This window comes from Trachemys scripta, chromosome 1 (genome assembly GCF_013100865.1).
Source record: "Trachemys scripta elegans isolate TJP31775 chromosome 1, CAS_Tse_1.0, whole genome shotgun sequence".
Classification (NCBI taxonomy): Eukaryota; Metazoa; Chordata; order Testudines; family Emydidae; genus Trachemys; species Trachemys scripta.
The window spans coordinates 22,666,679-22,690,508 of record NC_048298.1 but is presented as its reverse complement, the minus strand read 5'-3'; the positions used below and the strand labels follow the sequence as shown (position 1 = coordinate 22,690,508).

Below are 23,830 nucleotides of genomic sequence, written 5' to 3'. Positions count from 1 at the left end.
ATTCTTTACAAAATACAAACTTCTGAGTTCTTCAGTTTCTTACTTGAAGAAAAAATTAATCCATTATATCTCAAATGGTGTTTCAGGATAAAAAATGGTGATACTTGCTCAAACTCTGAAGGAGAATTGATCACCCGCTTTGGGACATGATGGAATTTTCCTGTGCAGGATACCAGCAGATATCTTGGGTTCACTGTCATCTGGAGCAGTGAGATCCACAGGATGGAAGGGTAGGTACCTTTTAGTATTCACCTTCATCCAATTGCAGGTGTTGGAACATTGACAGACCTTGGCCCTTCCCATTTGCTTTTTCTGGAGGCTTCAAGAGTTTTCCCATATCTGTCTGACTCTCAAGTGACTGTACTACCAAGTAAGCCACACTGATACTGTCTCAGGTTCACAAAGATTCTGTTGGATTAATGCACTAATAAGACTTTGCTGTTACACAATGTCTGATTCAAAAAGTTCAAAACATTTTACAAAAATTAACTTGCTAATTATTTTACAGCAGGGGTTCCCAAACTTGGTTCATGGCTTGTTCAGGGTAAGCCCCTGGGGGCTGCAAGTCGCTTTGTTTACCTGAGCGTCCGCAGGTACGGCCACTTGTAGCTCCCATTGTGGTTCGCCATTCCTGGCCAATGGGAGCTGTGGGAAGCTGCGTGGGCCAGGCCACTGCTTCCTGCAGTTCCCATTGGCCGGGAACGGCGAACCGCAGCCACTGGGAGCTGCGAGCTGCCGTACCTGCGTATGCTCGGGTAAACAATGCATCTCGCAGCCCACCAGGTCTTACCCTGAACAAGCTGCGAACCAAGTTTGGGAACCCCTGTTTTACAGAAAGGAAAACTGAGGTACACACTCCATGTGATTTGTTCTAGGTTATACTAGAATCCAGTTTCTCAGGAGTCCTGGCTATTAGTCTTGTGCTCTTCAGCACAAGATAAACACTCCCTCCCCAAAGTGAGCATCCTCATAACTGCAGAAGAAAATAATCATGAAATAACTGAAATAAAATTCAGAAGTGGATAAACGGACTAACCTGGTGTTACTACCATGCCATTTCCATTGACCACAGGTCTTTCTTCCTCTTCCTCTTCTGGTGGTTCAATACCTGTCTTCTCCATATTGCTCACTGATTTATTCCTTTTACGTTTGCCTTCAGCACTAGGTGTGGCACCTGGAAGGATCTGATCTGTCACATTTAACAATAATGGAGCTGGTTCTGCTGGAGGTTTTGGAGTGCCGTAGTAGTTGTCTGCAAATGAAATCAGTAGGACAATAGTTAAATTCTTAAGAACATCTTTTGCACCATAAGAAACTATGGATACTGTAGACATAGAGTTAGTTTCACTGCCCCTTTCAAAGTCAGTGCAAAACACTGTCTGTGAAGTTAAAATTTCATTTTTTATAATTGATATTTTTAGTGATAGGCCAAACCAAATTCACAACATTGTATGCCATGAAATAGGGGGGCTTGGAGGCTTGAAGGGACCAAAAAATGGAGTAATTGGCTATCCATGATGGCAAACACATTCTGTATTATGTCACATCACGCTTGTAACGAAGAAGTTCTATGTATACCTATAGACTGGTAGATAGATAATCCATGCTTATAAATCTTTAATAATGCCTCAAGTCCATTTCCATAACTCCTACATTAGTCAACATTTCTACTGCTCATGAACATGCATCCAAGTTTATAACAGTTAATACGAATATATTTTGGAAGATATATGAAACTCATGCTTCGTGGTTTAAGCAATCTCTAACAATTAGGGATTTGAAGAACTAATGTAGTGGGGGGAGAAATTATCTCACATCTGCCTAACATGAACTGGCACCTTCCTCTGAATCATCTGAAGCTAGCCATTGTCAAAGACAGGTTGTTGGACTAGATGCACCACAGATATCATCTGGTAATAGCAATTCCTTTGTTCTTATGTTCCTATGCACCTTGAGGCTAGCAGAATCCTTTAACAGCATCCCCAGTCTGTTTTAAAAAATCTGTGTATGAATTCAATTCAAGAAGAAAACAGCAAACAGTGACTCCATTAGCTACATGATGCACAAGGATTAAATTTACACCATCTATATCAGGGGTTCCCAAAAGTTGGTTTCAGGCTTGTTCAGGGTAAGTCCCTGGTGGGCTGCAAGATGTTTTGTTTACCTGAGCGTCCGCAGGTATGGCCGCTCCCAGCTCCCAGTGGCTGCGGTTCGCTGTTCCCAGCCAATGGGAGCTGCGGGAGGCGGTGGCCTGGCCCACGCCACTTCCCGCAGCTCCCATGGGCCATATATACAGTATTATCATCACCAATACACTTATGGTTTGCTTAAGAAATTCAAAGGACAAGCCATATAACCTTTTAACAGTTTTTTTCCCAATACTTTTATTGCTTCTGCATGAACTAATACCATTAGCACCTTCAAACCTATTCTCACCTTTGAATGTGCCACATACAGGTAAAGTACCTTGATCAGTAAAGCATTATCAGGTGCATTTTTCAGGCAGAATAGGGATAGTTCTGGGACCTGTATTCCTGTGTGTTTTGTAACTCAGTACAATGTTCACTCATGAGACCACCTCAGTACAGATAAGTAATTAAGTATTCTAACAACTAGTGAAAGCTTTATGAATTTTCACAGTGAATTAGCACCACATTATTTAGAACAGATGTTTCTGTAATTGTGATACAGTAGGAAAATTTACTGTGTTTAACGGCCCCCAGACTCACACTGAACTAGAATCATAGAAATGTAGGACTGGAAGGGACCGTGAGAGGTCATCAAGTCCAGTCCCGTGCACTCAAGACAGGACTACATAATAACTACTCCATTTCTGACAGGTGTTTGTCTAATATGTTCTTTAAAACTTCAGAGATGGAAATTCCACAACCTCCCTGGCAATTTGTTCCAGTATTTAACTACCCTGACAGTTAGGAAGTTTTTCCTAATGTCCAACCTAAACCTCTCTTGCAGCAATTGAAGCCCTATCCTCAGAGGTTAACGAGAACAACTTTTGCCAAAGATTTTCTCGGTAATTATTTAAGCACGTTTTTAAAAAAATATCAATATTAGAGAGGGTCTCAATTCATTTGCAAAGCTCTGATGGAGCAGTTACTTATTTACCGATAGGTAATTTGATAGTAGCTGACAATAGATGGATCTGAAGCTAACAGACATTAAACAAGACTTTCTAATGTGCATAGAGACACCAGATCCAGAGCCACTTCTGTATTTCCATAACTGCATACAGTATTATCCATAATGGTGGCATTCATGCCTTGAACATATTGTAAATTTTGAAACCTCCTATTTTAAAACCCCTCCCCTACCTAAAACATTTTCCCAACTCAAAAGCATTATTCTTCCATGATTGTGCAGCATCATAAAGCATTGATTTTATGAATTGCAGTACACAACCTCAACCAGTAACAGGTCAATTCTGATTCCAGCTCTGAAGTTAAAAGTGCAGTGCAGTGCCTTACTGTAACCTAGCTTCTATGGCCCCTTCCTTGTTTTACCATTTTCATACATAGCCAAGTGCTGTAGTTCAATTATACTTATAAAGATTATTGATTTATTGGAAAAAATCTGTAATGACATAACTAGTACATTTGTAAATCAATCAAATAATCTTGAACACTAGGTAATAGAACACACACCATACAGATTTTCTAAATCCAGGATATGTTCATTTTCTATTTCAGGAAGTTAAATACCCATCTCTGTTAGACCCACGTATATGTTGGCAAATCTCTAGAGAGCCATACACATAATGTCTTGTGAAAAGATTTCATATGAATGTAACAGGTTTCAAAACACAAGAGACAACATTGTACATTTAAGATTAGAAGGCAGAGAGGATTTCATTCTTTTTGTTTCAAACTGAAAACTCAATATAAATTTCCATGTTCCTGACCTCCAAAATAAGAGAGCAAGAGAGTACTCCACTGACTTCAAAGTGGGATTTGGTGTATTGTCCAATCCATAAAAATAGCAGCACCATCTAATTTAGCAAGCTTTGTTATGAATTTATTCTATAAAGGCTGTGGATTACTGTGTTCTATATTTTATAGAATAGTAATACACTTATGTAGCATTTTACATTTGCAAAGCTCTGTACAAACATTAACTAATTAATCCTAATAATAGCCCTATATCGTAGTCCCCATTTTGCAGACTGGGAAGCTGAGAAAATCCAATCAGGTACCTATCTTCTTCTTTGGGCATCTAAATATCTTGAAAAATCTGACCTACAGAGACTAAGGATAGTTATGGATTTTGGAAGCCCAAGAATACTGGAAGGAGAAGCAGGGAGCCCACTGCCCAGGAAAAGCTAATTGACATTGGGAAGCCTCTTGCTAATTCTGTACAACTGGGACAAATAGCTCTGTAAGTGCGGGAAGATGAGGGGAATGTCCAATCCTCGCCATAGTCCAAAACTTTCCCCTGAGGCCACTAGATCTGCTTGTATTTCTTGCCAACTTCCCTTTCTACCTGGCCCATGTGCTGCTGTCTCTCATCTATTCTGTGTTGGAGTTAAATTACTGAATGTTAACTGCTGGCTTGGCTAGTTTGCCACAAGTAATCTTATCAAATCAAAGCATGCCAAATACCAAGACTAAATTCTCTGAGAAACAAGACTTCAAGCCAAGGGCATCCTCCTGTCAGCTAACACCACAAGCCCTATATAGAATGTCCTCACAGCCTTCTTTCCTACTTGAGAACAGCAGTCTAGACAATAGACTATAAATGATTGCCTCTGTGTGTTTCCAACTATCTGAGCTATTCTGAAAGACAAGGTAGGTGAGGTAATATCTTTTATTGGACCAACTTCTGTTGGTGAGAGAGACAAGCTTTCAAGCCACACAGAGCTCTTCCTCAAGTCAGGGAAAGGCACAGATTGTTTAGTATAAGTAAATAACACATATTGTAAGGGACCATTCAAGGTATTCTCTCCAGTCACAGGACAAAAGGGGGTGGTCTACTGGGTTACAGATTGTGGTAATAAGCCATAAATCCAGTGTCTCTGTTCAGTTTGATTTTTAGTGTCTTGCAGAATTATGAATTTAAGCTCCCAGGCTCATCTTTTGAAAGTGTTGAAGTCCTTTGAGGATAAGGACTGAGAGGTCAGATACAGAGTGATTCCTTTGTGAACAGTGAAAAATGTGATATGGTGTATTTGTCTTTTATCATTTTCCTGTGTGAGTTTATTTGAGAGCTTATTGATTGTCTGGTTCACCCACATAGTTGTTAATGGGGCATTTACATTATACATTGTACATTTACATGTACATTGCATGAGGTATACCACATGTTGTGAATATCCCACGACCGACATGGCTACAACTGCACTACATACAAAATGTCCTGTTCTGAAAAGGCATGAATGATAATATTAAATCAGAGAGATGCTCAGAATATTTAGAGAGCCAGATGCAATAGAAAAAACATTAGAATTCAGTATCTAGTGAAAAATGAAAGTTCCTGCTTTCTTGGATCATTGCTCCTACTCCCTCTGGCTTCCCTGTAAGGAGGATCCTCTATAGTATACATTCAGTAAGTATTCTTAGAGAGGAGCCTGGTCCAAAAAAAAAAAAAAATAAAATAAATTATCAGGAAGGCTTAATGCTGTTCACCCTCCTGATGATAGGGTTCCAGACCAGAATCTTCAGGTGATACATACCAAGGAAGAAATAAGGACAAAGAAATTTGGGAGTTTTCCCCCTGACTTTAGCAATTTGAGCTAGGCTTAAAAAAATCCATATAATAAAGAAAACATTCAGGAATGGATGCCTATCTTGTTTCCTGCCAAGGTAGGAGTCATGACTAAGAATAATAGATCTATTTATGGGAACTGGGAAGAAGAAAAATCATTACAGCAAAATGTAAGAGAAAGCCACAAACAGAGAAATTAGGAGATTATAACAAGACTAAACAATTGTGGAGAAAAGTAGTGCCGAGTCCAAGCCAAAAGCTCAGATACAAAGGTCCCCACACTTTGGGATGATACAGAATCCCATCCCTTAATCAGATCCAAATTTCTCACCAGAGCCTCATTTTTAGAGTGGGATGAACCAAAACCTGAGCAACAAATGCTCCCAAGGTTGTTTGTTCAGTATCCCAATTTGTACTTGTTTATAGAGCACTGAATTGCTGAAATATTTAACAAGATAATGTAAGTCTCGGGCACATCTCTAGGAAAAAGCAAAGTAGATGTTGGTGTTTGTTTTCACTAATCTAGGAATACATTCATTATACATGCTACTGTAAAATGTTTAGTTGAACTATCCTCCCATGTCCCTTTGGAGTCACATAATTTACAAATTAAAGGTAAAAGTATTCCAGGCTCCATTTACTGTTTGGAGATATGCCATTTAGATTTGATGTCATACTGGCTCATTTCTTCCACTGAATTCAAATATTGTTTCAGAAACTCAATTCATTGCAATGGCAGGCAGAGTTCTGGGTGGACATCACTCAGTATTATTTTTAAATTGAAATAATAAATGTACATATTTTGTCATCTGTATTAAACTGAAAACTTACACATTGCAGATCTCTGGAGGCCTACCACATACCACTGGAAGCATCACTTTAATGATAAGCTATAATCTAAGAGCCCAGACTTTATATGGATGGTGGGAATATGGAGACGACAAATGAGAAATCAGGTTCTGGAATGGATTAAAAATAATTGTAATAAGACCACTGTAAGGACATCTAACAAAATGTTTATTCTTAGGTTCATAGACTTCAAGGCCAGGAGGGATGATTATGATTGTCTAGTCTGACCTCCTGCACAACTCAAGGCCATCCCTACAATATAAAGAGAATAGAATTGGTAGTGACCCCTATATTCATGCTGCCTAACACTTTCTATTTTAAAAGATTCTTGAAAGCATTTTTCAGAAGCTCTAACACCTTCATAGTTTGCAGCAGGCTATTGAAATTCAGCAGGGAGAAATACCCGGGGCCAGAGAAGAAATTCCATAAAATTCCACTAATTTTAAGCTAAGTTATAAATTGTTAAAAATCTCCATTTTTCTTCTCTGACTTGTACTCCTGAGAAAAAATGTCACAATAATAACAGAACATGAACATTCTAATCAACCTAGTAACAGCTGCCACTACACTGGGTATCAGAGACGTAACTTGGGCATTTTAGTACCCACGGCAAGAAAGCATATTTGTGCCCCCTATAGGGTGACCAAATAGCAAGTGTAAAAAATTGGGACAAAGGGGCAACGGGCAGTAGGTTGCCTATATAAGACAAAGCCCCTAATATTGGGATGGTCCCAATAATATTGGGACGTCTGGTCACCCTAGTCCCCTACAGTTTTTTCCCTTTATTTCTCCACCCCATTTTTCCACTCCTGCGGCTTTGCGCCCTGAGTGACTGCCCTGCTCACCCCGCCTGGGTTATGGCCCTGCTGGGAATGTCTGGGAGTTGCCAGAGCAGATGAAATGGTGGAAACAGAGGAAAAAGCCAGGCCAGGTTCCCTCAAACGGCATGTAGCCCAAGCATCCCATCCCATACTAACGGAGGCATCATATGGGCCTGCAGCTTCCTCAATGCCTGGTGAGTGGGGACAGGGAGATCTGAGTTGGACTCCCACTGTAAAGCTCCAAGACATGTAGTGCCAGTGGCCTATTCCCTCCTTGGCCTCCCTAGCCCTCAAGGGGGGCGGGCATCATATGAGGCAGGAGCCCCCTCCACCTTGAGGGCTAGGGAGGTGTGACAAGGTATGTCTATACTTATCTCCGGGTCCGGCGGTAAGCAATCGACTTCTGGGATTGATCCCGGAAGTGCTCGCCGTCGACGCCGGTACTCCTGCTCGGCGAGAGGAGTACGCGGAGTCAACGGGGGAGCCTGCCTGCCGCGTATGGACCCGCGGTAAGTTCGAACTAAGATAGTTCGACTTCAGCTACTTGAATAACGTAGCTGAAGTTGCATATCTTAGTTCGAAGTGGGGGGTTAGTGTGGACCAGCCCAAAGTGCTGTGAGCCAGCAGCTGACCCAGCACTGTGGTCACATAGGCACTAACTAGCTCCCCCAGAGAAACTCAGATTGAGGGGCAGAAGACTTAATTACCTAATCAGACTATAGGCTGATGAGGTGAGGGGCTAATTATCCTATCAGCTGAGAAGGTAGTTAAAAAACACAGGAAGGAAGTGAAAAGAAAAGAGAGAAGGGCTAGCAGAATGCCACGGGAAGCCAGATCTCCAGCTGGAGAGCTTGTGCTTCCTCTCCCTCTCCCTGGAGAAAAGGCTCAGGATTGAAGGACACTGTAGGTAGAAGTGCTGCATGGGGACTGTGAGAGGAGAGGAGAGGAGCCTGCCTTATTGCAGGAGGAAAATAGAGCTGGACTGCGTCAGACTCAACTATGGCCTGAACCCAACACATGGTACCGGTGACCCATCATCCATTCAGGAAAACAGTCTTCTCCTGCAGGGAGCTAACATAGTCAGTCCTGTAACCCAAGTAGAAGCAGTCTGTACTACAGTGCTGAAGGTTCCAGATGCTGATGAACTGGGGGGAAAGTGGGGGCAGGGTTGTTGTTATAGTGGCACATAATAGATTTCATTTTTATCTTTTTTCCTAACAAACACTTAGAAATTGCAGGAAGCAAACCCTGTTTTGAAATAATATTATTTAGGTTGCAAAGTGAAGCATTCAAAAGTTAAGAAATGCCAGATTCACTGTTGTCCATGCAACCCTAAATTCAGCTGTCTTGTGCATATATGCATTATGATGTGGTTGCATGAGGACTTAACTAATGTTGTATGAGCAACATCAAATCTGGCATTTCCTAGCTTTTGAATGCTTCACTTTGCAACCTTAATAATATTCTCTTAAAGCAGATTTTTTATATGTAATAAGGTACACTGTTTTCAAAAGCACAGACATCAGAATGTTAAAGAACTGCGGAAGTTTCCTTTCTTTCTAAAATTCTGATAACTTGCTTATAAGATTATAAAAGAGGAAAACAGTAGATAGACATTCAAATGTAATTAGTGCTATATTTTAACAATGTTCCAGACAATTACAACCTCCTTAAGGAAGTCTCACAAATTTCTGCTCTCCCACTCACCCTGGCTGAGTAATTTATTTTGACGGCTGTCTATACTTTAATTACTTTTTTAATCACTATAGTAAGGGTGGGTGAGTATATTTTGTGCTTGGGCTCATAAATTTTCATGACAGTTTTGCAATGCTGCCTGTTGAATCGGCGGTGCGGTTTTTTAGTTTTTCATGAGTGACATCCACAAACAAGGGTTTGAAAAACTCCCATTTTTGTTTGTGGCACTTGTGATGTCACAAGCCATGAAAGCTGCACGCCAGGATTATCTAAGGAAAGTAATTTTGTTAAAAATATGGTGATTACATAGCTCACTAACAGTGCAAAGCTTCCTTCTAATTCTTCAGGAAAATTACAAATATGTTTTTTAACTTCTGGCAAGTCCTTTGCAGTTCACCTTCGAAAAAGAATCTCTACTTTCAGAAAGAGACTGAAGAATCCAATCCCTTTTTCTTTCCTAAGTCTTTGAATCAGATTGTTTAGCAATTTGAGCCCAGTTGTTAAATCAATGTCTGAAAATAAGGTACAAATTAAAAGGTATTTAGTCTGGCAGAGGTGTTAGAAATGGCGTATTTCCTTATTTAAATATAGGCAGATGACATCATGCACCGGATGGGGCAAGTGGATGTGGAGATTCCTGGGGCAACTTCCTATAAAAAGTGTTTTTGAAAATTATCTTTTACACCATCTACTGAATAACCCATATACACTGAGCTTGAGTCTGCCCCGGGAGCAGAAAGGCAGCAGCACTAGGGGAGGGATTATTTCCAGGGACCTTAGGGTTCTCTCAGACTAGAGGACTTTAGAGTTCTGGCTGGTAGAGGCCTTAGTGCTTCGCTGGGTGCAGACACCCTCCCCTATTGGCTCCTGCCCACTTACTCCAGTGGAGTGGAGTTTTGTTTGCCTTGAACTGCTGGACTCTTCTTCAGGAAAACTGCTCATACAGCCTGGTTTCTCACAGCTTCCCTCAGCAGACACAAACCAGTGAATCAAGTACAGAAGAACCTCAGAGTTATGAACTGACTGATCAACCACACACTTTATTTGGAAATTGGGCAACAGCAGAGACCAAAAAAAAAAAAAAAAAAAGGCAAATACAGCACAGTACTGTGTTAAACGTAAACTACTAAATATAAAGGGAAAGTTTAAAAAAATTATTAGGTAAGGAAACTGTTTCTGTGCTTGTTTCATTTAAATTGAGATGGTTAAAAGCAGCATTTTTCTTCTGCATTGTAAAGTTTAAAAGCTGTATTAAGTCAGTGTTCAGTTGTAAACTTTTGAAAGAACAACCATAACGTTTTGTTCACATTTACGAACAACCTCCATTCCTGAGGTGTTCGTAACTCTAAGGTTCTACTGTATGCTGACTTCAGAGTCAATTTACAACATCGCATGGCTCTGGGATTGTCTAGTCATCCATATTTAAATTAAATAATCAAATATGGCTATAGATTTCTTTACCTGGTAGTGTTTTGGGCCCCAATGCACTCGCACAAGAAGTTTTTAAATTTAAACATATATGGAATAGAGATGGCAGAGTTGTCAAACAGTTCCAGACAGGATAGGCCTGCTTCCAGTCCTCCACTATTATAGTGATCCAACTTTACATAATAAGATTCTTGTCTTTCCAGGTCACAGTCTGACTGTATCAGCTAACAGTAAGGAAGATTTGAGTTTGCCCCATTTTAAATGGATATTTACCAAGGTAAAAATAAAAAATTTATGATTGCTTTCATCTTTAACACATGGAAAGATTAAGTAAGATCAGCACAAGGAGAAGTCAGAGGATGATAAAGAAATGGACACAAGGCAAGATTTTTAAAAATGATTATTGATTTTTGGGTGTCTCAATTTTTGGGCATTTAACCTCAGACACCTAAAAAGGCTTTGATTTTCAGAAAGTGTGGAAAATTCGCTCTTTTATTCTTCACTGTACGCCAGTGAAGATTTGCACTATTCAGTTATCTCAATAAGCATTCTCAGCTTCATTTCCTCTTTTAAATGTCTCCTTTTTCTTTGACTTAAAATACTGATTTCTGCCTGTTGAGTTCCTAGAAAGGTTTCCATTGTTAACAATGTATAGAAAGCTTCAAATTGCAATAATCATAAAATCATAGGACTGGAAGGGACCTCAAGAGGTCATCTAGTCCAAACCCCTTCACTCATGGCAGGACTAAGTATTATCTAGACCATCCCTGACATGTGTTTGTCTAACCTGCTCTTAAAAATCTCCAAGGATGGAGATTCCACAACCTCCCTAGGCAATTTATTCCAGTTTATATTTATACACCCCACACGTGGATAAAAGAGGTTAGATAGCAGTTCCGGGACAAGCTGGCTCTACCCTGCCACTCCTGTGGAGCCCCCTCCAGCTGGTGAAGGAACTTAAAAAGAGAGCTACACAGCTCAGAAGTGGGGCAGACCAGATAGGAGGTAAAACCTATCATAGGGACACCTCAGTAAGGGTACTGCTGGACTCCTGTCTGTAGCGGAGAGGTCTGCAAGCGGCAGCTATCAGAGCCGCTAGAGGAGGAACTAGCCTTTCCCTAGGACTAAGGAACCCTTCATTTGCAAGGCTTTGGACCACTCCCTGGAATGGAAGCATAAGTGGTAAGAAGTGGCCCAGGGAGGTAGCCCTGAAGCACCCTTGGGTGGCTGATATCACAGTTTCTTGTAGGTCTGTGGGCCAGAGCCCGATAAAGAGGGAGGGCCCAAACTCCCCTACCCGCCTCCCTTCCCGCAAAGGGGGCACCAGCCCCTTCCCTCTGGAGATAAGTGGAGAGACAGAGATATTGTAAACTTTGAGGCAAGGACGCAGAGACCTGAACATGGGATGAATACACTTTTCTTGGTGGGGCACTGTGCCCTCAAAGCACCCCAATACCAGATAGCAAAGGGCTCCCTGGTATGTAGCAGTAAAACTCAACTGGCCTGACCAGCTCATTACACTTCACAAACGGTTGCCAGGATATTTACTCCAAAGGTATTATGTAATATACCACTTGAAAACTAATAACACATCGGTCATTAATATCACTATGACATGTTTGTAACAACATTCACTGTTACTGAAATTATGGATACTCTCCAATACTATATTTTGAAGATTGTAAGAAGACAAAGGGGAAGGCAAAGTGGCAAACAGAAGCAGGTGTGACCAGAGACATGGACAATGGACTATTCATTTGCATATGAGATTGCAGGAAGGGATTTGCATTGTAAAATCACAGAAGACTGCAAAATCAACATGGCATTGGCTCCCTGGGAGACACAGCAAGCAGAGCCAAGCTGAGCCCTCGCGAGGTCTTCTTGACTTTGAAGTCAAAAATAAATTTTGGAAAATATAAGGAACTGTTGAAAGACTTTGGGGTATCTATGACATTCCGGGGTGCAATCCAGACGAGTGAGGGGCTGTGTCACCACTTGCCCGCCCTCACAATGCTTTGCTGCTGTAGCTCTCAACCTGGGCTCCTCACAAATAGCCAAAGATCATGCAGGTCACACCCTGAGTGTCTGTGTATAGTCACAGCCTCTCCTGGACAGTCCAGATATATTAGGTCCATTGCCCCTATAAGGAGATCAACATGCAACAATCTGTTGCCTCAAATGGAGTTATCCAAACCATTCACAACACTGGATTAGTTTTAATTAAAGAATGAAACAAATTTATTTACTTACAAAGAGAGATTTTAAGTGAGTACAAGTAATGAGGCATTCAAGTCAGAAATGATTACAAGAAAAATAAGGATTAAACACTTTCTAAACTTAAACTAGTGGTTTAAAGTGATGCCCCTTTCCACGTTTCCAGTAACATTGCTAACCAGACTTTCAGGCCAGGATTGGCTCCCAAAGGCTAACAACTGCTTCTTTTTTCTTCTTAGGTGAAAAGAGAGAGATGGGTAGGGAGAGATAACTTGGGGTGTATTTACCCCTCACTTTTACAGTTCAGTCACCCTTTAAAATGCATTTTCCTGAGAGTGACCCCTAGATAAAGTTCTTTCCAGCTGACAGCTGGAGACATGGTGTCTGTGGGGTGAGAGGTTTCATGCTGCTATTTGCTAAGATACAGAACAGTTTGTTCCTGCCCACCTCCTTGCCAAAGAATGGCCACTTGATAGCCGGTGGCCAATCAGCTTTGATGACACCTGGCTACAGGTGTCAACTTGTCCTCTGTCTTTGAGAAATAGGTTTATCTACTCCCCAGACTTGTTTGGTAAACACACTTCAGTCATGATTACAACTTATGTTCATAATTTTTATATAATGTTGCTATATATGTTTCACCATGATGTTATTGACCAGGAAGTTATTAGTTTTACAGTGAAACTTTACAAGGCATATTTTTTACCAAGATTATTACAACGGTGTATAGGGTGAAAACAGGGTTGCATGCCATCACAATATCCATCTTTTGAAAACAAAGAAATCAGCATTTTTGATGCTGTAAGGGTGAATTCTGGCTGGAACAGCTAGTCATGCTGAGGAAGTTTCTGTAAGTAGGGAAACCATGTTAAACTATAGCTGATTAAGTTAAGTTTTAGTCTCAGAAACATGTTTTAATTTTGTTAGTTTGAAAGTATTTCTAACTTTATTCCTTCTACTTGATATCATTTAAACATACAACTTTTTGTTTAATAAACATGTTCTGCTTTTAATATAAACCAGTTCAGTGCTGTGACTGAAATAAGAGTGTTTGTCAAACAACAGTTAAATTAATAAACTGCAGTAAATTGACTCTTTAAAGGAGAAATGAACTTAATATCTTCTGTAAATGTACCATGATAGGGCTGTGCACTGCAGAGAGACAACGCTGAAGAAATCTCTGAAGAGCTCGGGGGAGACTGGTAGAGTCTCAAGGAGTTTGCTGGTGAGGAAGACAGTCTTTGCTGTAATCTCCAGAAAAGCTTACTCTTTCCTTTTGGGGCACAGAATAAATCAATTTTGGAGAATGTCTTAGAACAAAGATGACTGCTTATTGGAAGCTGCAGGGAGTGACATACACTCAAAACTTCTAACAAAACATTTCCTTTCTGCAGAAACAGTGTGTTAGGAAATAAAGGCAATTGAAAATTATTTAATATATTTTGGATGGCTTTAGAAATGGGATAAATGCACAATAAAAGCAGGCATTATTAAACACAGATGAGAGTTTCATGACTAATCCCACAAGACCAGATTGTAAGTAATGAAGCAGGGAATGTGCCAGATTAGAAATACACAGTCATTTCCACCTGAGTCAAAGGTTAAAACTTCCATTGATAGAAAACTCTATGACACATCATGAAATAATTCCAAATTCAAAGTTGCAGCAAACTGTTGTAGATGTGAATACTATAGGCTAGATCCAGAGCCCTGCTATGGCAGTCTTCTCTTGCTCCAGTGTCACAAAACTATTAGATCTGGCTTCATAAGAATGTCTTCTGTCTAAGGACATCCCTGGGCAGTACAGAGATGTTATAGGGTATGTAGGTCTACACTGCAATTAAAAACCCACGGCTGGCCCATGCCGGCTGACTTGGGCTCGCGGGGCTCAGGTTAAGGGGCTGTTTAATTGTGATGTAGACGTTCAGGCTCAGGTTGCAGCCTGGGCTCTATGACACTACAAGAACAGGCTCTTAGGGTCCTGCTCAGCCAGGTATAAGTTACAGAAGTTTTGAGGCCTCGGGACTGGTGGAATATAAAGGGCACCTTTGCCTTCCACCTTCTGGTCTTTTACTGAGCACAACTTGGCCTGACCAGGGAATCTAGACCTGTATCTTTAGAAGGAGTACTTTGATTAATTCATGTTAATTATGGAGTGGGAGAAGGAAATTACTAGTTAAAACCAAAGGACAGACAACTAGGGTTGCCAGGCGTCTGGTTTGCAACTGATTAGGGTTAGGGTTAGGGTTAGGGACTGAGCTGTTAAAAATCCAATTGGCTGCTCACAGTGGGGCAGGCAGGTTGCCTGCCCGGCTCTGCGTGGCTCACAGGAAGCTGCTGGCATCTCCCTCTGACTGCTAGGCAAAGGGGTGGCCACGGCGGCACTGCATGCTGCCCTGCCCCGAGTGCTGGCTCTGCAGCTCCCATTGGCCAGGAACCACAGCCAATGGGAGCTGCAGGGTGGCGCCTGCAGGCAGGGGCAGCACGTGGAGCCGTCTAGCCATGTTTCCACCTAGGAGCCAGAGGGAGATGCCAGCACCTGGCACCCCCTCCCACACCCGAACCCCCTGCCTCAGCCCTGAACCCCCTCCTGCACCCCAAACCCCTCATTCCCGGTCCCACCCCAGAGCTCACACTCCCAGCCAGAGCCCCCTCCCTACACCCCAGCCCCCTGCCCCAGCCTGGAGCCCCTCCCAAACTCCGAACCCTTCGGCCCTCAACTCACAGCCTGAGCCCCCTCGTGTACCCCAAACCCCTCATCTCTGGCTCCACCCCAGAGCCAGCACCCCAGCCAGAGCCCTCACCCCTCTTGCACCCCAACCCCCCGCTCCAGGCCAGTGAAAATGAGTGAGGGTGGGGGAGAACAAGCGTCGGAGGTAGGGGGAGATGGAGTGAGCAGGGGCTGGGCCTCGGAGAAGGGGCGGGGTAGGGGCGTGGCCGTGGGGAAGGGGCAGGTCAGGGACAGGGCAAGGGTGTTCGGTTTTCTGCAGCTAGAAAGTTGGCAACCCTACAGACAACTCATTCAGACTTTACTGGCAATAATCACACTAGCATGAACACAGGTACAGTAACTCCTCGCTTAATGTTGTAGTTACGTTCCTGAAAAATGCTACTTTAAGCAAAACGATGTTAAGAGAATCCAATTTTCCCATAAGAATTAATGTAAATGGGGGGTTTAGGTTCCAGGGAAATTTTTTTTTGCCAGAAAAAAGACTATATATATATACACACAGTATATGTTTTAAACAAACAATTTCATACTGTACACAGCAATGATGATTGTGAAGCTTGGCTAAGATGGGGGAATCAGAGGGTGGGATATTTCCCAGGGAATACCTTGCTGCTAAATGATTAACTAGCACTTGGCTGAGCCCTCAAGGGTTAACACATTGTTGTTAATGTAGCCTCACACTCTACAAGGCAGCACGAATGGAGGGAGGAGATACAATAGACACATGGCAGTGGCTGCAAACATTCCCTGTGGAAATTGAATGTGATGATGAACCCACGCTATCCCACTGGAGCGTACCACTCCCTCCACTTCCCAAAGTTCCAGGAGGTGCATGTGTGTGTGTGAGGGAGATACAGACACACACCATGTGTGTGTGTAAGAGAGAGAGAGAGAGAGAGAGAGGGGAAAAACTCTGTGTGTGTGTGTGTGTGTGTGTGTGTGAGAGAGAGAGAGAGAGAGATGTGCATTGCCCCTTTAAGTACGCTGACCCCACTCTAAGTACAGTGCCTTTTTAAGTAGATCAGCAAGTTGAGACAGCAGCTGCTGCCAGCAAGCTCCCTCCATCCTGAGCCCTGTCGTGTCCCACCCTGCTCTGTGGAGATGGGGTATAGAAGCCAGGGGGGAACACTTTGACATCGGCACCCCTCTTCTCTCCCCAACCCCGCCTCCGGCACAGCAAGCAGGAGGCTCCTGGGAGCAACTCCAAGGCAGAGGGCAGGAGCAGCCCACGGCAGTGGGGGAGGGACACCTGAACTGCCCGCATTGATAGCTGCTGGGCAGCTGCAGCACAGGGGACTTAGGGGAGCTGATATGGGGGCTGCTGGCCTGCCCTGGTTCCAAGCCCACACCAGCTAGCTCCAAGGGGCTGCTCTTCCTGCAAGCAGTGGACAAAGCAGGCAGCTGCCAAACAACGTTATGAGGGAGCATTGCACAACTTTAAATGAGCCTGTTCTCTAATAGATCAGTGATGTAACAATGTTAACTGGAATGACATTAAATGAGGAGTTACTGTAACTAGAGCAGGACTGCACAGCCGAGTTTAATACAGTCATCAATAAATGACTCACACTTCCATTTTTTTTTTGTATTTTATGGGAATACTCATTACTCCTGAGGGCATTTTGCACCAAAAAATTAAAAATTCTGCGCACAATATTTTAAAATTCTGCAAATCTTATTTGTCAAATAAATGTGGAGGCTCCAGCATGACATTGGGGAGCACAGGCCACTGTCTGCACAAAGGTGGGAGATCATTGTGCAGCTCCCCCCTCCCAGAACATGGACTTAGCGGTGAGGCTGCACCCAAGCCTGACACAGCACAAGGACTGGGCCTGCCCCAGAAACACTGCAGAGCCCTGCCCCTCCATGCCAGGTGCACCAGGTGTAGGCAGGCAGGCTCAGCAAGGCAGGATCCAAATGTGGAGGGGCTTAGTGTGGGGGGAATCCAGGTGTGGGTTGAGAGGGTTCTATGTGGGGCAATCTGGTGCAGGTGGCTCAGTGGAGGATCTGGGTGCGGGGAAATCTGGATGCACAGGAGTTTGGTTGGGGTTTCTGGGTACTACGGTAATGGGACTCTGCAGGGGAGTCCAGGTGAAGGTGGTTGGGGCTCAGCAGGGGGGATCTGAGTGTGTGGAAGGGTTAGAGCTCAGCAGGGGGGTCTGGGTGTGAGGGACTCAGTAGCAGGGTACAGATGCTGGGGGAGTGGGGCTCAGTGGGGTTGGGATCCAGGTGCAGCTGGTTGGGGCTTGATAGGGTGGGGATCCAGGTGCTTATGTCTCGTCGGGGTGGTCCAGGTGCAGGGGGGAGTGGAGCTCGTCCAGGGGGTTCTGGATGCGGGACTCGGCAGAAGGATCTGGGTATGAGGAGATCTGGATGCACAGGGGGTTGGATGGATGGGGGAGCAGCTCCCTGTAGAGTTATCCCTCTCCCTGTAGCTGAAGAGTGGGAGAAATCTGAGGGTGGGTCTGACCCGGCCCCAGATGCCATGCAGGGGAAGGGGAAGTCCTGTCCTCCCCAGCCCAGCCGGGACCAGTAGCTGAATCCAGCGCAGGGTAGGAGCCACCGGCCGTGTCTTCCCCAGTCCCGCCCCCACCCCACAGTGATTTACCTCTTTGCCAGCTGCCCTGGGCAACCGAAATATACTGCTGTGGAGGGTCGCATGACCACTTTTGTGGCTTCCCTATCAGAAAGTCATTTTTCTGTGGGGAAACAAAGAAATCTGCAGGGGACATAAATTCTGCACATGTGCAGAGGTGCAGAATTTCCCCAGAAGTATCTTATGATCTACGGTCCCAGAAAAAAAAGTGTTGTGTATCAATATTATTATAACGACCAGACTCTGGGCAGTCTTGCCTAATAGTTAGGGTGGAAGTCTGCCTTAATGGCTGGAACAAAGGTAGCCAGGCCTAGTGGTCAAGTCAAGAGCTGAATTATTGAGTCTGGGGAGCAAGCCAGAACCAAGAGATAGTGATTAGGAGCCAGGGATCAGAGCAGTGGTCAGAAGTCAAACACCAGAAGCAATCCAGAGCTGAGAGTCAGAAACCAGAAGCCAAGGGTCAGAGCCATGGTCAGAATATGAATACCAAGTTCAGGCAGCAAGCCAGAATATCAGACAGCGAGTAGGCAGGAGCCAGAACCATGAGGAGGGAACCAGGAGCGGGGGGCTCTGGAGTGAAGGCTAGGAGCAAAAAAGGAGTTGAGAGCAGGAACAGAAAGCAGGACTACAAACACAGCTGTGGGTATAGAACACTACTGAACACCAGGGGGCCCAGATGGGCTGCTTGGTTTAAGACAGTGCCCACTGGAGTCTCCAGCCAGTCAGGAGGCTGGATTCATTAGCTGAGCCAGCTGAGAGCAATTAGAAGGGTCTGAGCTTAGCTGTGAGTCCCTGATAGTTACAGCCAATCCCTGCTTCTGACTTTTCCCCAGGTAACTTGGAAGCAGATATTTGGTCCTATTCCCAAAAGGTGCACTTTTTGCCTCAACGTGTCATCTGCAGTTTAGCAGAGATGCTGAGACATATTGCCCTTCAAAGCATACACCCTTTTTTTCTTCTTGATGTAGACCAAATCCAATCTTTGTTAACTAGATCAGAAAGGGCAATTAAAATTGTGTCTCATCCCTAAACATTCAGTAACTATGTTCCATGTAGATTGAGTCATGTGAGTATTTTGTGTCTTTATGCAAAGGTTTAAGTTTAATTGACAAACTAAGAGATTTGTCTTCCTCCTGCCTATCCTGTATTGTAGGACATGTACATTCTTGAACTGGGACCTTTAGGACTAAATGGTCAATTTTCATACTGAAAAACTATTAACATCAGGGTTCCTCAAAGTTCTGCACAGTTTAATATATGTATTAATGACCTGGAAAGGAGGGTGATTAATGCGTTAGCAAAATTTGCCAAGCAAAATTATTCAGGTTTGTGAGGACCAGAGAGACCTTTAACAAACTTCAGAGTGAGCTAAACAAGGTAGGTGAATGGGCAGCATTAGTGGTAAAGGAAATTCAGTGTTGCTACAGGCAAATTAAGGAACTCTGGAGGGAAAATTTGAACTACTATTACACCTTACTGTAACTTTGTAACTGTGTGAAATCAAAAAAGGGACCTAGGCATCAGTGTAGACAGTTCAACGAAAACCTCTGCTAATGTGCAGCTGCAGTCAGAAAGGCAAACAACATGTTAGGTTGCATAAGGAATAGGATAAGCGAATAATATAGATAATATTCAAATGCCTTTATATAAATCAATGATGTAGTCTCACATGGAATATTGTGTTCAGTACTGGTCACATTGTCTCATAAAGGATATTGCAGAATTAGAGGTGATTTAGAGACGGGCAAAGAGAATGATCAAGGGCATGGAAAAATCTCTCATGTGAAGAAAGATTGAAAAGATTGGGATTGTTTATCTTAGAAAGGTGATGAAGTAGAGGAGACATGATAAAAGTATATAAAATAATGAATGGTCTAGAGAAGGTAGATAGGGAGAACTGAAGTTCCCTGTCTCGTAACACAACAACAGGGGACATTCAATGAAATTAAAGGCAGGAAATTGGATATTGATCAAAGGAAATACTTATTCACATAATATGTAATTAAGCTGTGGAACTCGCTCCCACAGGAAATCATTGAATCCAAGAAATTAATAAATTTAAAAAATGGTATTGGACATTTTATATGGATATCACGAATATTCAGTGTTATCATAACTAATGATAAAAATGTTTGTGGAAGATATATTAAATCTCATATTTCAGGTCTTATGCCAATCTGTCAGAGATCAAGATGAGATCTAATGTGGGGGGACAGAGTACCCCACACCTCTCTACTGCTTGGTTCTTACACCTTCCTGAGAAGCATCTGGTGCTGGCTACTGTCACAGTCAGGATTTTGGAATAGATGGACCTTTGGGCTTATCTAGCATGGCAATTCCTATGTTCCCTTTTTCATAGGAAGTCAGATTTATTTTCAAAAGATACATTTATAGATACCATTTTATAATTTCATAATGTCATTTTTTGTGGATTGTAGCTTGAATTCTGTTGTCTCCAGGTGGCCTTTGACAACATCAAAGAAGACCTCTATATTGTTTATTTTGGCTGACATTTTCCTTAAACTTGTTTGCAAATAAGACATGATTCCCTGCAGTCTATCAGTTTTAGATTCATTTATTCAAGCTGCTCCTAAGCAAGGTTTCTTGCCAACTTGGAGAGGTATGTAAGGAATCCTTGCCTAAAATGCTTACCAAAAAAAAAAGCATCTGCAGACTGTGTAGTCAGCATGAACACCTTGAAGAAGTCAAATTTCCCAGTTGGTTTTTCCCTTTAGGAGTTGTCAAAATGAATCAAAATAATTCTCTTGGGCTCCAAATACGTGTGTTAAGAAAATAAAGAAACTTCATGAAGAGTAGGGAAAAATCGTTGTAACTTTCATCAGATCAATAGATAGACTGTTTCCCCCCCCACCCCACCCCCCCAAGAAACAGTCATTAAATTAACTCCTCAGTTCTAAATGGTGTAGAGATGTAGAACTGGTATTTCCAATTTCTCTTTAACCCTTATATGGCACTTTCTTTTAACAATATAGTTCTTGCTCAACTTCACTCACTACCATTGTGAACTACAGTAGAACCTCAGCATTATGAACACCTCGGGAATGGAGATAGTTTGTAACTCTGAAATGTTTGTAACTCTGAACAAAATGTTATGGCTGTTCTTTCGAAAGTTTGTAACTGAACATTAATTAAACATACAGCTTTGAAATTTTACTATGCAGAAGAAAAATGCTGCTTTCCCTTTATTTACTTATTTTGGTAGTTTATGTTTAACACAGTACGGTACTGTATTTGCATTTTTTCTTTTTGTCTCTGCTGCTGCCTGATTGCATACTTCCGGTTCCAAATGAGGTGTGTGGTTGACTGGTCAGTTCGTAACTGGTGTCCATAACTCTGAGGTTCTACTGTAGATAAGACAATGTAGATAAAAATCTGAGCTTGCCCCAATGGATCATTGGTGTTTTATTCAATGCCAATCAATTTATGCTGGACACTGGAATAATTTCAGCACCTCCGGAGATCAATTAGGATATCAGAGTGGGATATGAGACAATCCACAGAATTCTGAGGGTCCTAGAAACCTCTATCAGTGGTGGTCTGATAGTTTTTCAATCAGGTCAGAAATTAATTTTTTTGATTTATTCAGATTTGGGATCAAACAGAAATAAATATTGGGGCATGAAATCACTTAAGGTGCTTGTATTTTGTTTGGGAATATAATATATATATAGCTCTAGTATGGACATTTTTAGTAGCTTTCCTCATTCAATAAATAATGAGTAACTAAAGCAAGTTAACAAGTATAGTTGTTTCTCTAATTCTATAGAGATGTTACAAGAAGATACCAAAAAGACCCTCAAAAATAAGGAAAAATAAGTGAGTATGGTTCTTTTGGAATTTATTTAGAAGTGTTCAAGAAAATGTCTCATTTATTTGAATTTATTATTTAGCAGAAGAGATGGGCTCTAATCTGAACTCCAACTCCAAGGCCATGTGCTTTGGCAAAGTTTAGAATTGTATTCTAAACTTTGTGCCTCAGACCTCAGCTCTGTATTATAATTGTTTGTTTCTGTATCACTGTAGATGCACATGGCATGTTACAAACATATAGTCGCAGCTCTCAGGAATCTACAGTGTGTACTGGAAGGATATTAGACAAACAAGAGTTAGGGAAGTGAAAACTGCAGTAGGCAGAATCCTAGGAGATCAGCAACAGAAGGCTGATTTGTTAAAGGACTAAGGGGTTGCCAGAAAGTGATTTCCAGATGGCCTTTGCTAATGGACTGAAGAGACTTAGAAAAATACTTCATAACAGAGCCAGAGCAAAAGAAATTGGTGTTCACCAGTTTGCCAGTTTACAGAATATTAATTAAAGGAACAGAAAGAAACTTGGCTAAAAAATAGCCATACCCTTTTCTTGTTCTTCTGTCAAAGGCAGCCAAATGTTTTTGACTTGTGGGCCACACAGTCATTACAGATTGAAGCCAACATCCACAACTGTCCAAGTGCTTCTTATCTCCCTCTCTCACTGATAGCCTGAGGCAGCACAGTGTATTTTCTTTTGGCTGCCTGTTTTAGTTCCCATTCTACACTCCATTTCTGGGACAAACCACTTTTCTGCTTTGTCATGGATGCCTCTTGACTCTGCCCTATTAACCAGTAGAAACAAAAGGAGGCAACAAAAGCCAGTAACTACACTATCGGCTGCTTCAGTGTGTCTCGACTGCTGTGCTGAGGGGTGTAAAGTTGCAAAAAATTTTTTTGCGCTGCTGAGTACATGTCAGGTCCCAGGGGAAAGCTGGAGGGCAATCCTGGGGCCAACCTTGCTCTATGTAAAAGAAAAGGTTTCCCAACTCAGCAAGTTATCCCATTGTAAAATCATAGGCCAAACATAAATTCCTTAGGTAAAATACACATTTCTAAGTCAAGGATTGTTTCAGTCTCTGTAACGGTAGTTATATCCAATTCTGAGAAATGGGACGATCCAAAATAAAACCTGATTGAGCCAAATAGATGGATGTTTTAATTACAGTAAAACCTGTACAAAAAGGCATTTTTATAAGGAACCCTCTCCTTCTACTATTAGACCATCCCAAAATATCCACAAATACATAGGAATTGATTATCTTCTCACAACGGTGTAAATCAGGAAAAAATCCAGTGAAGTAAATGAAATTACACTAGTATAAAATAACGAGGAGTCCTTGTGGCACCTTAGAGACTAACAAAATTATTTGGGCATAAGCTTTTGTGGGCTAAAACCCACTTCATCTGATGCATCTTCACCATGCACTTCATCTGATGCATCGGATGACGTGGGTTTTAGCCCACAAAAGCTTATGTCCAAATAATTTTGTCAGTCTCTAAGATGCCACAAGGACTCCTTGTTGTTTTTGCTGATACAGACTAACATGGCTACATTCTGAAACTAGTATAAAATTGCTGCAAACCCCAATCTATCATAGCAGAGAAGCAGCTGGTTTTTGCTGATTTTCCAAGTGATTACTTGAGACAAGATTCATTGTAGTTTACTCCAGTAAAGGGCGAATATTTTAGCTTTAATTTTTTATTAGGAAAATGGCTGGGAAGGGTCAAAGTAATAATATTAAGCACTTACATAACACTTCATATTTCAAACCGTTTCACAAATATTAACTAATTAAATGGTCTTAATGCTTTATACAAAAGAAGCACCAGGACCATATAAATGCAGTCAGACAGAGATGAAACCTCAAAATTATAGTTTTGTAATTATGTAATCAGCTGTGAATTAAACATCATTGAGATAGCTCAGAAGACTCCTATTCCATGTTAGCACAT

The 23,830-nt window shown here is 42.1% G+C and overlaps 1 protein-coding gene across 11 annotated transcripts in view; it reads right to left on the bottom strand.

Moving 5' to 3' along the window:
- Nucleotides 1-23,830, bottom strand: part of MAGI2 (membrane associated guanylate kinase, WW and PDZ domain containing 2) — a 1,117,725-nt gene that overhangs the window by 378,291 nt on the left and 715,604 nt on the right. For all 11 annotated transcript variants that reach the window (XM_034765732.1, XM_034765767.1, XM_034765757.1 and 8 more), the window contains exon 4: nt 1,037-1,252. In XM_034765732.1, coding sequence (XP_034621623.1) covers nt 1,037-1,252 — 216 coding nt within the window. The remainder of the gene's footprint in view (nt 1-1,036; nt 1,253-23,830) is intronic.